The 17,352-nt window shown below is 36.2% G+C and overlaps 3 protein-coding genes across 3 annotated transcripts; 1 reads left to right on the top strand and 2 right to left on the bottom strand.

Annotated features, from left to right (window-relative positions):
* Positions 1-1,339: 1,339 nt before the first annotated feature.
* RO3G_10368 (uncharacterized protein) lies at positions 1,340-12,709 on the bottom strand (the record flags this gene model as incomplete). Its single annotated transcript, XM_067664953.1, has 10 exons — positions 1,340-1,786; positions 1,834-6,303; positions 6,427-7,099; positions 7,172-9,174; positions 9,227-10,871; positions 11,046-11,893; positions 11,946-12,018; positions 12,069-12,403; positions 12,483-12,602; positions 12,707-12,709. 10 exons carry the CDS (start codon positions 12,707-12,709, stop codon positions 1,340-1,342), a joined length of 10,617 nt encoding a protein of 3,538 aa, XP_067521054.1.
* An 886-nt stretch (positions 12,710-13,595) lies between these two features.
* Positions 13,596-14,010, top strand: RO3G_10367 (uncharacterized protein; the record flags this gene model as incomplete). The annotated part of the gene is made up of 3 exons (XM_067664952.1): positions 13,596-13,642; positions 13,714-13,760; positions 13,814-14,010. 3 exons carry the CDS (start codon positions 13,596-13,598, stop codon positions 14,008-14,010), a joined length of 291 nt encoding a protein of 96 aa, XP_067521053.1.
* A 959-nt stretch (positions 14,011-14,969) lies between these two features.
* RO3G_10366 (uncharacterized protein) lies at positions 14,970-16,363 on the bottom strand (the record flags this gene model as incomplete). The annotated part of the gene is made up of 6 exons (XM_067664951.1): positions 14,970-15,365; positions 15,434-15,669; positions 15,741-15,805; positions 15,868-15,934; positions 15,997-16,053; positions 16,138-16,363. 6 exons carry the CDS (start codon positions 16,361-16,363, stop codon positions 14,970-14,972), a joined length of 1,047 nt encoding a protein of 348 aa, XP_067521052.1.
* Between the last annotated feature and the right edge of the window lie 989 nt (positions 16,364-17,352).

Below are 17,352 nucleotides of genomic sequence, written 5' to 3'. Positions count from 1 at the left end.
CAAAATTGAATACTACCAAGCGCTGTAGTTTTTGGCATTAAACAAAAAGAAGGCTTTTGTTTTACAAACAGAAGATAACTTGGCTGTTTCTTTTACACTCATGGTCAAAGATATTGATAATATTCTGAAGGTTTGATAGTAAAAAAAGGTTTTATTAACTCTGTTTATCAAGTACCATATACCAGAGGAAGCTTGTACAGTATTTCTTTCACAATAATTAGTAAGCATTTTGAAAGAAGCAGTTGTTTGATACAAGGTGCTTATTTTTTGTTTTTATTTATAAATTTCTCCAAACCATTATTAGTAATATGATTTTAAACCGTTTCTTTTGATAAACGGTTAGTCTTACTTTATAACAATCATTATTAAAGAAAAATAGATGGTATGGTCAATAAACATGATTTTTGAATGCTTACAGACTTAGGTGGCTCGGTAATTTAATATAAGAAAACGATTAAGATATTATCGAAGACAAAGATAAGCTTAGACATACTAAACGAAAAAGTAAATATGTCGCAAAATCTAATACAATGGCTTCCAAAAAAGTTGGAAGTCTGTATCGTTCTTGTTCCCTGCTGAAGTGGGAAAGCTACTACTTGTCGTAGTCTAGCAAGAAGTATCTTCTAGACATGCACAGCTAACAATTGATATTATTGTAAGAATAGAGCGGTATGATATAAACTACCTACGGCGATGAAGAAAGGTATTTGCTAAGCACAAAAAAAGGTCACAACTTGAAGGAAAGGAGAACAAATTCGATAAGAACTGTATAAGCTTTCTTTGTAAACGTTATGATAATATGTAACTGGTATACTGACTAGGTTATAGAACAATATGACATAAATGATAAATTCACAATCGTCTTTTGCTTACAAGAAATCGAGATCAAATATAATATAATGAACTTTTTTTAAGAAAAAGGCGTAAATAACAATCTACATGTATAATTGCAAGAAGACAAAAAAAAGCTAAAGATAATACAAATGATTGATGTATATATAGCTGTTTTAAGGATTTATACTATGTTCATTGAACTTTTCCTTTTGTTGACTTGAATCGATTTATTTCACTTTTTCACACTTATTATCCTCATTGCTTCCTTCCTTAATTTATGATTATAAGAAAGGCTCATATGTGCCAATTAAGAGAAGTTATGTATTATCTTTATATTATTTTTTAATTGAAGGGTATTGAGATTCGCTCACGTAATTAATCCAGTTATATCATAATCCATTAATGCCAGTCTTTCCTACAATACATACTCTTGCTCAGTCTGTGTCAATTTGTGAGCTTACAAATATATAAAAATAACATTTTACTTTCATTGCTAATTTTATGTTTATTTGATATGTTTCCAGATATAGTAAGAAATGATAGTAGCCAGCTGGTTGATGACTGTTTTTTCCTCTTCATCCAACATACCAGAAGCTTGTCTATCTTCTCTGTTATTAATAGTAATACTAAATGACCCATCTACTTTGTATTCTAAATTAAAGAAGACAGGAACATGAGGAACAAACAACAGTAGCTGCCTCACGTCTGCTGTATGAATCTCTCCAGATGCACCGGCATAGAAAGGCTTTAAATAATCCATTAAATTATTCCAGTTCAAACCTCTCAATTTAAGCAGCTTTGAGAATATTGGATCTGCATCACATAAATCTATCGGACCAAAACGAGCAGCTAAATTCATCATTTCATGTGGTGAAGTGTCATTGGACGGATGAGGAAGCGTGATTTCATATAACTTATTCCAATCATTTTCACGATGATAAAAGTAAATAGCCTTCAGAAATAATCAATACTATGGGATACAAATGGCATATCACTTACCTTATTAGCTATATTACTCAGTTTGATTTTAGCTGCATCAAAAACATCTTTTACAGTAATTGTCTCTGGCTCAAGTACTTCATCAAAGAGGTTGTTGTATCGCTTGGGTTTGACCTTTAACACCTCTGACCATGCTCTCTGACACCTCTCTGAGCTAGTGCAGCGATCCATGCCACGATACGTAATGAGAATAAAGCATTGTAAAGATAAACTACATTCATTGCTCTGTGGAATTTGACCAGAAACCTTTTCTATTAGGCTGGGACCTGTCATGTCAAAACTTCCTTGTTGATGTATGCTTACACTATCATTCCACTTTCTATTATCCATATCATTACCATGTGTCTCTGCAGGACAAATAAGTAAAGTATAACGGAAAGGAGTATCTTCAATGCTATCACTCTGTGGGCCAAGATCAAATGAGAGGTCATCTGCAGATACAAAGCAAGCAACAGGCTGATCTTTTCTTTTGAGGGTCTTCAGCCCCAGCTTTGAACCAGAAGACAACATCCAAGGAACAAGACCCTCTAACGCTCCGTCAACAGGCATTTCGTAAGAATCTTGAATGATTCTATTTCTTGCGTAAATTGCAGGCCTATTGTAGACAGAAGCTATCTTTCTGATTATACTTAATAAGTCTAGATTGGACGGTAATAGTTCAACATCATCTAAACTGCGTTGAATATATCTTAGATGGAAATCAAAGACAAAAGAGTTAACATGAATTCGTTGTTTGAAATCATCACATTCAGCCATAAACTTTTGGAAATTTTCTCTACCAACTTCTTTGCTTTGATGAGAGTAAGGTGAATATTGGAGGCGACCATATCGACGGTGCAAAGTATATAAAGTTACTGATACGAAAGCTCCAGTGAGTCTAGCTTCACACATGATCGAACCACCTTCAAATACTTGCAGCAAGTAGACCACAGGAGAATCTACAGAATAACTCTCTGCAATTGTGAATTGTGAGAGATAGGCTTCTAGTTCATCTTGTTGATTGTTTGAAGGGCCATACACGATCAAGTGCATTCCTATACTCTCCAAATAGGAGGCATATTCTTTCATAAATCCACGAGCAAGTCTCTCGTACCAAGCTGTTGTCTCTTCCAATTTGAGATGCTTATCTGTGAGCGCACATCCTAAAGCGCAATGCGTGATCGTGTCAGAAAAAAGGATGGGTGTTCGACAGAAATGCAGTAATCTGGATGCTTTCAAAATTTCTTGCAGTTCCGCTACGGTCATCATTTCGTCAATTGTTTTTGTATGGCCAGGTCCATAATAGCGCTCTGCCCATTTTGTATAAACCTTAAATGCTTTTTCATGAGCTTCCAAAGGTTTTGATCTCGAAAGATATACGTGCAAATATGGCTCTCCGTGTCGTACAAGGTAATCGCTAGAGTAGGGGATTTTGTTTAATTCAGTTGATCTTGCGTAGGTATCTCTTAAAACTGTGTTTGCGTTTGCTGTCCTTGCTGCTGAATAGAGAACGTCAACTGTAGATCCATTGGTGGATTTGGAAGTGGCTGTCTTGCTCAACCTAGCATTATCTACGGTGTCAAAAATACTACGAGTTACTCCAGATACATATTCCATAGCTCCTTGCTGCTGCTGAAACTTATACCGGACATTGAACTCATATGTGTTCTTCATTAGTTGCTTCAGGCTCTCAAAGTTGACAACAACAGAATTGCCCGATTTTGTATTGCTTTGCCGATGCTCTGTGGAACTTGCCATGCTTTCGATGGAGGGGATTGATGACGAAGAGTCGATCTGGGCTAACATTACAATAGTGTTGGCCAAGCCAGGTGATCTTGTGCTGTTTGCATTTGAATTTATTTGAATCTGAGTTAGTGCACTATGTTGCAAAGGTGTACCAATGTTGCTTGCAGAATTGCTATTAGAGGATAGCATGGGTGGAGCTCCCAAATTATTCATCATGTTGTTGTTGTGAGACAGGATTGTTGACATCTTTTCCGTGTGATAAAAGAGACCTATCTTTTGGTGCAATATATTGTTTAAGCTCATATGTCTAGTTTCTTGCTGCACAACATTTTTGTACATAGTATTGAAAATATGTTCTGCGAAAGTATCAGAGTAGTTATAAGAGTACATAGTCAATTCTGCTACATCCATAGTCATTACCATAAAGCTGTGCAAGTGGGGCATGTCTCTAAACTCGCTTGTTTTATGCTTCGACATAAAGCTGGGCAAAGGTTTGGACGTACTTGATGCGAGTGATTCTTGTCGGCTATGAATGCTAGCTGTGTCTTCTCTTCTCAAATACAAGTCTTTTCTAGTGAATTGCAATAATTCATCTTCAATAGAATTCATTGGACCTCGAGATCTTTGAGACATGTCCATAGTTTCCATGCTAAATCTTCGGCTTGATGGTAGCGAATATTTACTATATAGCTCGGGGAGGCCACTAATAATCAGGTATTTATAATTTTTGTGATCATACATAGGTAGCTCTCGTGGTATCCTATCTGCTTGACTTGATGCACGCTTTATATTACCATCATGTTGTCCTTTCTTACCGCTCGATGTTCCTTTCTGTGATTTGAAAGAAGAGCTTTGCTTTAAGCGAGTAAAGCCCTTGACATACTGACCATTTTCTACTTCCTCCTCCTCATCCTCTTCCAACAGTAATGAATTTTCAAAAACTTTTTCATAGAATTCATACGGGTTATGCAATTTGTAATTGAGTTCAGATATTTTTTTGGGTTTGTCATTCATTATATCAGTCAGATCAGAAGTTAGACGTGCTCTTGCAATCACTGGATCGAGCGAAACGTGAATATCTTGTAGATCGCCTTTCAATTGTGCAGCAAGGCCATCGAAGTACCATGGTGTTAAGCTAATTGAGCGGAAGCATTTTTTGACGCTTGGACTTTCCCACTGAATGGCTTGCTCAAGAATATAGGTAATCAAAGAGGCTATCGTCTTGAACTCTTCTTCTAATTTGGCCTTTCTCGTTGAGACGTGAGGTGGAATATATGAGATAGCTGTCTCAATCATATGATCACAAATACTTTGTTTAAAACATTTGAAAATAAAATCATAAATATGATTCACCTCAAGCTTGCTATAAGACCATATATCAATGCAAATCTTGTAGCCCTCATAATGATTGCGGCTTTTTTCAAAATCAAAGTTAAAGCAATCTTTAAGTGTGTTTAAAGTGAGCCGACGTCCTTTTTTAACGTTTGGTGCAGTGTTATCGAATACAACTTTCGAAAGAGCAGCATCATCCTCATTCACGATTGTCAAACATATACCGGCGACACCCTCGCCTACTCTTTGCTCAAATGGTAGATATGTACCAGGTGCTCTATTGAGATAGTTGTAATAGAATAATAGGTTTAAACAAGACCATTCTTCAAATGTGCCGCCTTTGGCTGTGTCTTCATTCTTTGCATGATATGAATCGCCTAAACTAGAGTAACCACTACCATATCTTAAGCCATGATGACGCCTCATAGTGCCTGCAAGATAATTGGAATAGAGAGCATGAAGAGAAGGTGATGTCAAAATATTCTTCCTAAGAATCTTTAAAAATTGCACGAGGTTTTTTATCAAGAATGGGATACAAAGTTGCTTCTGTAGTAATGGCTCCCTTTCGATGGGCAAGATAAAATCAACGTCAGCTCGAGATAATTTTGTGGTAGGATTACGAATCAAGAATTGCTGAACTTCCTTCAAGGTGATTTCTGAGGTAATTCTGGATTCAATCATTTCAACAAGACCTTCAATGATATATGAGTCCGCCTCGACACCATAAACCTCAAGTACAAGTTCTCTTCCTTCATGTTGCCTATTAAATTTCTTCCCAGTCACTGGAGAAGAAGCAGAAGTACCTATATCTGTCAAACTGGGGCTATTTTTTGGACTCGATTGTTGGCGCTCACTAGCAATGCTTCCTTGTGGTGAGGACTTTGAATAGACGTGTGATGGATGACGAGTTCTTGTATGAGACGTTCCAAGGACATTGTTCTCATTTGTAATGAATGACGATCCATAAGGCGAATCAGGGTTGTACAGCATGCTGTCGTCAGCGGCAGCAAAGGAAAATGGTTCCAGGTTATTATCAGGAATCATTATATTAACTTCTGAAAGGAAGCAATAAACAACTGAATTTTTATGTGAGATCACAAACATGCCCGACTTGTTTTTCACTAGGAAAGGCAACAATGTATCCGTCATCAGCTTGTTCAAAGCAGCATTTGGTTGTAGTCTCCAATGGAGCGGGAATCTCTTCGTAAACACAATGTCGCACTTAAATTGACCAGGTAAAAATTTCCTTGGAGATGAAAAGCTAGATTCTTCACCTGATGTAGACAAAATTTCAACTAAATTGTCACTAGTGGCTCCTGCATAGTCTTCGTCTTCTGAAGTTTCCTCATCTGAAGAATAAAATTGTTTTTCTCCATCAACTGGTGCAAAGAGATATTTACTAAAGCATGCAAACTTGTAAGTTAAAATACTATATTAACTACAAATGTATGTATTCATTATATACCTGCAAATGCGAGAATCATGCAAATGTTGTAACAAAGCCAATCTATTAGTGCGCTCCATAACCTCATTTACCATGGACTTTGTCACACGAATAATCTCAGATCGATTGACGGATTGCTGCATTTTGGAGTAAAAATAAATTTGCACACTTTCTGCTTGAGGTATCAGCAGCAGCCAGTAAAGTTGGGGGTGAATAGGTTCTTGCTTAACCACTGCTTCCGTCTCCTCTTCTTTCTCCCCTTCGGGTGTTTCGGGCTCTAGTATACTAATACCCAAACCCTGGCAGTATTCATCGTTGCTTTCCTCTTCGTCATTTGCTGTGATATTTAACCCATCACCATCAAACACTGATTCACCGTCTTTTGCCTCATCTAACTGAGAACTCAAGTGACCATTATCACTCGCATAAAAACAATCTCCTACACGCAGTAAGCGATACGGCGTATTGTTGTGCTTCTCAAGCTCTTCAAAAAACATGCGACGGCTATCTCTTCGATTTTTGACAAATGCAAGTGGGATAAACATTGTTGTAGGAAAGTCAACGAAGGGATTTTTCTTTTTTAGTTGTGCTTCAATATACCGAATCACGTTCTGAGTTACAGGTCCTGATCTAAGTAAACCGTGCATAATTTCTTCGGTAAAGAGCCATGTAAGCCGAGCTTCTGTCTCAACAAGGGCATCCTGTTTGTCTTGACTAAGAGACGGTAATCTTGCTCGGTGAGCTTTATCAACATCCAAAAATGACCTAATAATACAATAGCTCAGTCTAAAAACACATATATATTTATATTCCTAAAAAAAAAAGAGGATTACTTACGCTTGATGATGAGTTGTATTATCAGCCAAACACTGGGGTAGGTGAGAAAACAAAGCGCTTGGAGGATCATAGTCGGATTGTGGGAGTGTCATACAAACCAGATGAAGTGTTGCGGTTGTATCATCAGCCGAATCTATTGGGGAGTAATCTGTGCCAATGAATCTTGGCTCAAAGTTGTAAGGAGTTCCATCATCTGATTGACCCTGATATAATGAAGGCAGACTATCTAAAGGAAAAGTAATTTCAGTATATCCAACACCATTGGGTAAAGGTTGACGAAATGTGCATTCGAGACGAACAAAGAGCGGATTTTGGGCACAGACAACAACATCTGCAAGATTGCTTGGCTTTTCTCCCGAAGACAGGGATAAACCCAACTTTTGGCCTACCTTAGCAAACGGAGGTCGATAACAGTATATGTTTGTCCACTCTGAGTTTGAGATAATCACAGGCTCAAAGTAATGACCGAGAACAGATACAAACCGTTGATTGATAGACATAAGTTCTTCCTCATTTGTTCTCGATCGTTTATTCAACAGTGTTTGTACATTGAGATAACCAGTCAAGTCTATGTCCAGGTTGGATTCATCACATATTTCTAAAACCTTTTCAAAGTCTTCAGAATCAATTGCTCTTCCATGTAATAGACAAGTAAATATAGATTTCACAAAGCTTCTTGAGTAAACTTGTGTGATATTCTGCATTAGTCGAAGTGTTCTATCAGACAGAGGCTCATCTGGCAAACTATTTGGAAGATACCCACGCAAGAGGCTGGGCCGTAGAGTAGAACCTAAGCTTTCTATCCATTCCTTTGAAGATAATGAGTTGACAGGGCGAACCTTAATTTGATCAACAGAAGCCTTCGTCAGCGGACTATTGCTATTGCCAGATAACTGCCGATGACATTCAAAAATTGTCAGGCTGATCCTATCAAATACATGATTTTGCCTATCTTGACCGCCTTTAGAATCAAAATGATTCATACCCTTTACGATGGCGTCCAAACGAGGTACAAGGATCAATACGAAAGTAGAAGGGTCAAATACCTTGATAAAATATTTGAAATCGCGGAAGTTTTGTGCAACAAAGAGCGTGCTTTGTATAACACTAATTTCATTCATCTCGATGAGATCCTTTATCAAATTGACCCAAAAGTCATCACTGGACGATTTGCTCAAAGACAAACCTCGATCAGTGACAGCGGATAGAGAATGCTCAACATAGTAGTGAAGCAGAGCAATGTCACGTAACACAGGTCGCAATTTAGAGATACTGTCTTTTTCATTGCAAAATAATTCATCTGGCTTTGGGCAAGTGCAGGTGGTGTTCTTATCACTATGCCAAACTAAGGGTGGAACCATATTTGTAAGTGGAGATCCAAGTGGACTGAATCTAGAAACTGTACGGGATCGAGGATTTCCTAGATTGTTATTGTTTCGTCTGGTCGTTCTTAGTATACTGTTTGTATCTTGTTCAAGTAAATGCGTGTTCTGTGTCATGAGAGGTTGATTTGAAACGGCTGCTAGAGCTGCAGCAGCAGATTGGTCTCCCGTATCCGTAGGATGATAATGTCTGCTGTAATTCGGACAAATATAAGAAGCCAATAATAAAGAACCTTGACGAAGTACTGAAGAAATATTAAACAAAGAAGATCGTTGCATCCATCTAGTAGATTCCCGGAATCCATCCTCTGTCTCCAATCGGTCTTTTGTAGCATCCCCGATAGATGAAAAAATGTGATGCCCAAAAGCATATAAAATGTCGAATGTGACCAAGTGTGTAAAAATATCCTTGTCTTTATCAAAGACTTCGTTTTTCACTGAATCCTGAAGCCTGAACGTGCCTTCATTCGACATTGGCTCTACCCATGTTTCAGTCATAATCGTTTTCTTTGAATTGTCTTTCCATATAAAATATTGAATTGAGAAGATAGAACCATTTGAGGTTGTGGCCTCCTTGTAAAAATGACCAAATGAATTATTAAATGATAGAATGCTCCATTTCTAATAAACCAGTAAGTAAAATAACCATTTTCATTTTCTTATTCCTTTTTACTTGTGTGGATCTATTAATTGCAATGTATTCGAATGCTAAATTTATTAGCGGAACTAAAGGCTTGCTGTGATCTTCTAAGCCGCTGTGTACATCTTGAAGGTCCCAATGCCAAGTGTTTTGCTGCAAAAAGTTACGCACAATGAACTCTCCAGTCAATAAAAACGCTGGACTAATAAACCATAGTGATTTTGCGGCCTTGTTATCAAACTCGGTGTTCTGTTTTGATACAAGATGTGCAGCATCTCGCAAAAGTAGGCTAGATAATGGTCTCTTTGTGATTGCATTCGGGAGTGATACATCAGAGACTTGCTCTAGGGTATCATATGCTGAATTTCTAGCTTCTAAAAGTGGTATAGGCACATTTTCGTCCTGTTTGCAATTGAGCATGCTCAAAACGCTATCAATGGTCAATTGTCGAAGATGAGCACTAATATTAAAAAACAGAAGTCGAATACAAACAAGCCGATCCGTTTCTCGCACTACTCTTAATTCACAAAACCGAAGGGTACTTTGTTTAGTGTTAATCGAGTGTTTATCCAAGGTGCTCACCGAGTGCGATTCAGGTGATGTGAGGATTTTGATATACGCTTGTCGATCATCGCTCATGAAACTCGCCCACTGTTCAAGCTTTGCGTAGATTTGAAAAAGAGCTAACTCTGCATCATCATATTCCAAGTTATCATCCATATAGAATTGGATGGAATTAGATAGAGAATAGGCATGGTTCAGAATCAAGCTCACAGAGACCTCATCATACCAACACATGTTGAACGCTCGTAGATCTGATCTGTCAAGTTTTGCCCAAAGCGAGCTGAATTTTGTTAGAAGATTCAGTTGTTGAGCTGAGATATCTGTGGGGTCGCTGTAAACCTTTTCAGTCTGATTGAATTGTGTGAGTTGCTTCAGCATGCTGTCTGATTCAGCCAAGCGCTCGAGAAACCGCTTCATTTTTCCAACCTTGATAAAACCAGGCGCACTAGATAGATCCATTGTTGTTTTAGCTCCTTGAACAGCCATCATTTGATTTCTTCTTTGAAAAGAATCCCAGTTATGTAGCATATGTGAGAATGAAGTGGTTGCTCTGACCAAGACTTCTGCTTTGGGTGCTCGCATACAGCTAAAAATACTATCGCTGCTATCTGAATTGGGATCTTCTGGTATATGAATTAGTCTTTCTTGATTGTGTGATATGCTCTTTAGATAACGTCGCAATGAGGAAGTCCATAGTGACTTAATTCTATATTCAACAGTCATATGAGGCTGCCAGCGTAAGATAAAGACAATCACAACACGCTCTTTTTTTTGAAAGCTGTCTGGTTCATTTGCTGCCGTCCGTATGTTGTTAGTGGATACCGATTTAAGGGATGATTTATTTGACTCATCAAACAATGAAACAGAATGAAGTGTGAATCCTTGACGTAACCTTGCCCTCATGAAATGCCAGCATTCAGTTGGCAAGAAGTATTCCTTATATTTTAATAAGCCCATGTCTTCGCTAATCGGTGCTGATAGAGGGTCCCAAGGAAATACTCTTTGATGAGATGCCGCTGTATTGTCTGTCATGACAGCGTTAAACGCTTCACCATCAATTTCTGCATCGGGATTATCACCCTTTTTATTTTTTCTGACCATCAGTCTTGTGGTACTGATTTTATCAAGATATGTTTCATGTAAAAGCAGTTTATAATGGTAATAGTTAGGCGGGCTGGCAAACATACTTGTCACATCCTTTGGAATCTGCACGCAGTCTTCTGCAAACATAAAGCTGCCACGTGTTGCGCTTGCTACAAACTGCAATACCTCATTGTCTGGTACAAACCCAAAGTTCAGTCCAGGAAAGAAGCCTGTTGCTTGACCGATTTGAATCATACTACATGATATGTCTCCTGTAGTCAACTGCCGTATGATCGTCTCATCAGATATATTCGATTTGACTACGCCATCTGTTATTAAAACAAGAGAGTGTTTGCCTTGCTTAGGTAATAAATTTAAGGCGAATAATCCTGCTCTTAGGATATATGATAAATTGCTTCCGGTTTTTCCAACGCCCCATACATCTTTTCTGTGGTGATCCTTTGCAGGTGAACGTTTACTAGATGATGTATTGGCACTGGTAGTAGAGGTGGTATTGTTGACTGTTATGGGAATATGGTTGGATGTGCTTATTGAAGATAGCGTTTGGGTGGACACTCCTGAAGAGGTATGTCGGTGGTGATTGGGATGATAGTGACGATTGTAAGGGCTGTCCGGCTTCTTATTGACATTGTTTGCTTCCGGCTTTCTTTGCTGCAGAGATTCTTTTGTATCCAATGCTGTAGCAGATGATTTTGATCGGCGTTTTGCTGATGAATCCATAGTGGGTATATTATAATTCGAGTTTGTACCGTCTTCAACTGTCTGCGAATGATCGCCTCTCACATCTAGTTCGTAGCCTAATTTGGATCTCTTGATGGTCAACTTCTTTCTAAAATTTCCCAAGTCCATCTTAAAGTTATTAATTGCTTCATGCAGTACTTTCAACACACTCGCTGCATTACTCGTTGTGACTTGAACATTTTGTAATAATACTCTCATTGTGGGATATTCTGCTAAGATGGGTATTACATTCATATTAGAGCCAAATTGAGAACATTCCGCTATAACAGTTATATGTATTATATGCTCCATCTAATAATATATTTAACTATTGCATGCTGTATTCATTATTTCTGTACTATACCACAATAGGGGGTGAAGTGTCTGATGTGCTTAAAGAAAATGGTTGAACTAACCCCAAAATAACATTCTCTAATCTAAAAGCCATTATAAGTGTCATGGTTTTAAAAATGTGTACTAAACTTACACTTGATAAGCATTGCCCATCATAACTTTTCCGGCGTCTGTTTCGATAGTAGCCAAACTAGAACTGAGGTCAATCATAAATACCATATATTGTTCCTTGGTCACTGTTAATATCCTTGTACGGGGTGTCAAGAGATACATCTTATTGGCCAATACATCATGATTGTTTGAAGGCAAAGTTTGATTCGAGATAACTGGAGGCGTTGGCGCTCCCTCTGTAGCAGGGGATACAACCGTTGTTGTGGCTGGAGAAGAATAATGACTTTCTCTTGATTCTTTTCTCTTTTTGTCCCAAAGAGACTTAACGCTGTCAGAAAGAAAAATAACTTGATATTCCTTTTTATAACATGTTGTTAGACAAAAAAAGAAAAGAAAAAGAAAAAGGAAAAGCATATTCTGAAGAATATATACTTACATCGTAGTTAATTGTTGTCAATGGTCGAAATAAGTGTTCGAGAAGCCATATAGTAGCTTCATTAGGATTTGTATATGAGTTGGCATTTCGCAGTAACACCGCTGTTCTTGCCTCTGTAATCTAAATGAATGTTTTAGATTTATATTACGCCTTAAACAATCGTAATATTTAATGACCTTTATATCAGCTGAAGAAGTTGACATTGCCTATTAATTATAACTAACCATAAAGTTATAATAGAATCTTATATTGTCCTTTCAGTTCTTTACCTTTTTATGCACACAAACAAAAAATACTTTTAAGGTATGAAATAAAGAAAGTTGAAGGGTATAGACTAGCAAATAGTGTTTATACACAATAGTTTAACATAAAGAAAATACAGGCTGTCCGCGTTTAGGTATTTTTGTTGTCTTGATTTTTTTAAAAAAAAATGGTAGTACAATATGGTTTCCAAATAGGATGCCTCAATCTGCTTAACCCGTCTTAATCCGCATTGATCCAATTTTTTTCTTATTAATAACTGATGAGGCACTTTATAAGAATAAGATCTTATCGAGTTTATAATCAAAATAAGAAAATGTTTAGAGATTTTTAAGCGAAGATTAGCTCTATAAACAACTATTATAGAGAAAAAAGCAACATATTTATGTTTAATTTGGATTATATGGAAGTGTATGTGTTTCCGATTTTGAGGATATCCGCGCAAAGATCTGTATGCTATTGTATAACGTCGTTTCCGCAACTTGTACCATGTTTTACTAACTTCAAGCTAACAACGGTTCGTGCGTACAAATTATGCAATCGCGACTGTTGATTTTACTAAGGTATCCTCAACTAAGGTCTCTTATAAAATAAAAGGTCGAAAGACTACTATTCTAAATTTTATCTAGATTTCCCCAGACAAACCTCCTCAACAATCACTTTTTCTGTAAAGAAACAAACTTTCAAGATCAGGCACAGGCGTACAACAAAAGGAAGCGAGAAACTATAAAAGCCTCCAACCACACTTTAATGACTTTCTCATTTTAACAAGACAATATCAATAGAAGTGGATTCTAACAAGAAAGCTAATTTGCAAAACCTACCAAGGTTTTTGGGTCGAAAAGAAGAAAGATGCTTCCTTGGTTTGATGTCAATAAGGATCGCAATTATCTTGTACAGTAACTTTTGTAGTAAGAATTTTCAAATAATATATCTTCTACTTTCCTCTTTTATTTAACGTCTTGTTTAGCCAGCTTTTTAGAAAAATTGCTTTTACTATATCAAAACTCATTCCAGGTTAGCGTTTCATTCTATACATATACTTTTCTATATTAACTTTTCATCTTTAGATATTCGTTCTGATGATCAGAGTATTGGCAAATCTGTGTCTAACTTTTTTGATGTATTTCAATTCAAATTTCCATATACTGGAACGGAGATTAATGTTTATGTTAGTATCTGTATTGATCTCTTCTCAGCCTACTTTGTAACTAAAAAGCCCCCTCATAAACACTTAAATCCTCAGAAATCTACCGCTTTCGTTTAGAGATCTTGCATGGGAATAAAGATATATAAATATATAATGCATTTTGAATTCCTCTCTATAATTCAATGCGTGATATGTTGTGTCTTGACCTTATTTAAGGTAAATGAACTAATTGAATGCTATGATGATAAAGAATATGTAAATTCTTTACGTGTATTTGATTTGGAAATGCCTAGCGCTATATTCTTTGTAGGAGGAATTATTTACCTACTTGATGTAAGGAATACAATGAAAACAAAATAAGCATAAAAAGCACTGATAATCGAATATATATAGCTTATATGATATGCTTGATTAGACGGTATGAGCGTATACTGTCATTAACGTCAGCAACAGACACAGAAAAATCATTTGACACTAAATTAATTATCAAAAGTTTTGATTTTACAATGTTTAAACACGTTAAACAAACTATATAAAATAGAGTATATGTCTTTCTTTAAAAAATATATTTTTATTAAAAAAAAAAATGCTACGATTCTTCGTAGATTGATTTTGTAGGCATAACAAGATTTTTATCCTTAAATATATTTTCTAACGCGTCTATCCATGCTTTTCTTTTGTTCATTGCGTGTATTGCATGTTCTGATAAGCTAGACTTTCCAGAAGCAGGTGCATTTTTTCTTTTCTTTGATTTTTGTGTTCGCTACAAGAAATCCATTAGCACATATAAAAAAGACACATAGATAAAAAGCGCTTTTACAAATCTTTTTAAATAACATTGCTCAACCTGAACGTCCAATGTATCGAGAACATGTCTATATTGTTCATATTGAAGTTGATTGTCGACAACATTCAAAAGTTTTTTCTTCCTGGTTTCATTTATCGCGTGCTGTTCTTTTAACTCCTTTGATATTGCCCTTAACTCTGCACAGATTTCATCATCTTCTTTTGCGTCCCATTCAATCTACAAAAGAAAGATCTTTAGAAAGAAGGTCCCACCAAAGCAAAAAGAAAAGTCAAAATAACCTTACATCGTCCTCTGCAAACAATCCAACGTATCTCAATTCGGTCATCAGTCTCTCTTCAAAATCGCCTACATTCAATTCTTCCTGAAAATCAAGACGATCACATTCCTCATCTTGATCTTCAGCTGCAATGTCATTGTCTTTATCTGGTATTAAACTACTTAGTAAACGTTCAGTCAAAGCTCCACAACTGACTTCTTCTTTTAACAACTGATCTTCTGTGATTTTGCTTGAATATTTTACATGATCATGAGATCCCTGCCTTGAGCTTGAGCTTGTTGATGGTGATAGGCTCATTCCAGGTATACTAATTGAATCGTCTTCAGACCAGGTTTCAGTGTAGTGTCTTCCTAAAGGTGGTATAATGTGTGATGTTTCATCATCTGGCTATGATAGGAAAAAGAAAAAAAATACAATGTTAGAGTTGTAAATAAAGAAATCCTATCATATCAAACCTTTTCCAATAAAAATTCTCGATCTGCTTCTTCCAACGGTCGAAAATGTGGATCAATAGTAGCCCAAAAGGATAATATAGGTACTTGATCTTTAGGCTTAACTCTTACAAAGTCAAGCTCATCTTCTTTATCATGAGATTCGGCTGCTTTCTTCTTTTTGACGTTTGTATGTGATTTTTTACAAGTAGGTAGTGCATTTTCATCTGCTCTTTTTAGCTTGACAAGTTGTGTCGGTTCTAGAAAGAAAAAGAATATTATAAGTTTAACATGATTTTCCGGTGTATGTAGCTTCAATAAAATGATATACTTTTGTTAACATGGTTTGTAATTGATTCATCCCTTCGTCTCTTCTTTCTTAATGTTTCTAAGGCACTTTTATATCGTTATTATTTTAGCAATACTAAAAGGATAATAATGAAGTAAAGATAACTTACAGTTGTCTTTCTAATTGCTGTTTATTATGCGTAGGGTAAGCAACATGAAGTGATTCAACTTTTGCGTCTTTAATAAAAAAAAAAGTTTAAATCATAAACACAAATACTTTTTTCTTTTGCACATCTTACCGGGTATTTCATCTTTTATTAATGTTGGAATATGATATTGTTTTTGATCCACTTCAGCTACATGTATAATACAAATGTTTTAATTTGTAGTTCTTTTCTTTTTTGTTTGTTTGTTTGTTTATTTATTTTTCTTTTCTTTACGTTTTGTTTTTATATTCTTCCTCAAGAGAATCAAATCCTTTTGCAAGTTATGAATTCTTTTTTCAGAAATTGGTAAAAGCGCTTCTAAATCAGCCTTGATTTTTAATAAATCAATAGGATCTGGAATAGATCCAATGGTTGAGGAAACACTAGAAGAATTTTTAAACTGTCGATAGTGAAGTGAAGTAGCTGCTGAGACTGGAACAGGTTGTGAATATCGACGCATAAAAAAAGTACAGAAGAAAGAAGAAAAAGGCCAAAGGGGGAAAAAAAGGTACACAATTCATTTGCCCACTATTCTGACTTTTAAAATATAATACTTTCTTTTACCTCCTTTGATTTAGCCTCTCCTTTCGTCTATATATTGACGTTACTACAATTAATTTACATCTAATACCTTTGAAATATGAATTGTATCTATAAGACATTACAAGAAAGTGAATAAAGTGATACTTTAATGAGAGTTGAAAGGGGTTTTCAAAAGACAGATAGCAAGATAGCTGTCGTCATAATGACTTTATGTTAAGTACATATTCTAGTATATAAAAAAGCTTTCTTTTCCTTTTTTTGTTTTGTTTTGAAAGTAAAATAGTATGTCTTGGATTCAAAGAGAAATTCGTTTAAATCCTCGCGGAAGAGGTATAAAGAAATATAAAAAATTCAACAAAAGAGCGTGGTCTAAACTTTTATGTAGGTTGTCACCTCGTTCATCGAGAGATTGTAAATCAAGTTCCAGAGCTCAATTCGTTCAAAATAGGCATGGCCAATGTCTTTTGTAAGCAAAGAAAAAGAAAACTGGTTTTATAGAATGAAAGTAGCAATAATCCCTATTAAACAGTGCAACATACATCTGCATCATTAATGATTAATGAAAATGCAGACCCGAATGTACAAAAAGATATGGAAATGGGTTTAAATAAGATTGTACCAGAATCATTTCCTTATGTTCATACAGCAGAAGGGCCGGACGATATGGTAACTAATAATACAAGGCGAAATGCAGTTCCACCTTCAGGCCTTTTAATAAATTCCCTGTTTAGCCTGGTCATCTAAAATCAGGCATTGTAGGTGTTTCAATCAATGTCCCCATTACTGAAGGACGCTTAAATCTCGGAACATGGCAAGGGTAAGAAATGTTAATGTAAGTTATTTAGTGCTAATTTTGTTTAAGAATTTATCTTTGTGAGCATCGTAAACACGGTGGGTCACGAAAAG

This window comes from Rhizopus delemar, genomic scaffold (genome assembly GCF_000149305.1).
Source record: "Rhizopus delemar RA 99-880 supercont3.8 genomic scaffold, whole genome shotgun sequence".
NCBI lineage: Eukaryota > Fungi > Mucoromycota > Mucoromycetes > Mucorales > Rhizopodaceae > Rhizopus > Rhizopus delemar.
This window is presented reverse-complemented; position numbering and strand designations above follow the sequence as displayed.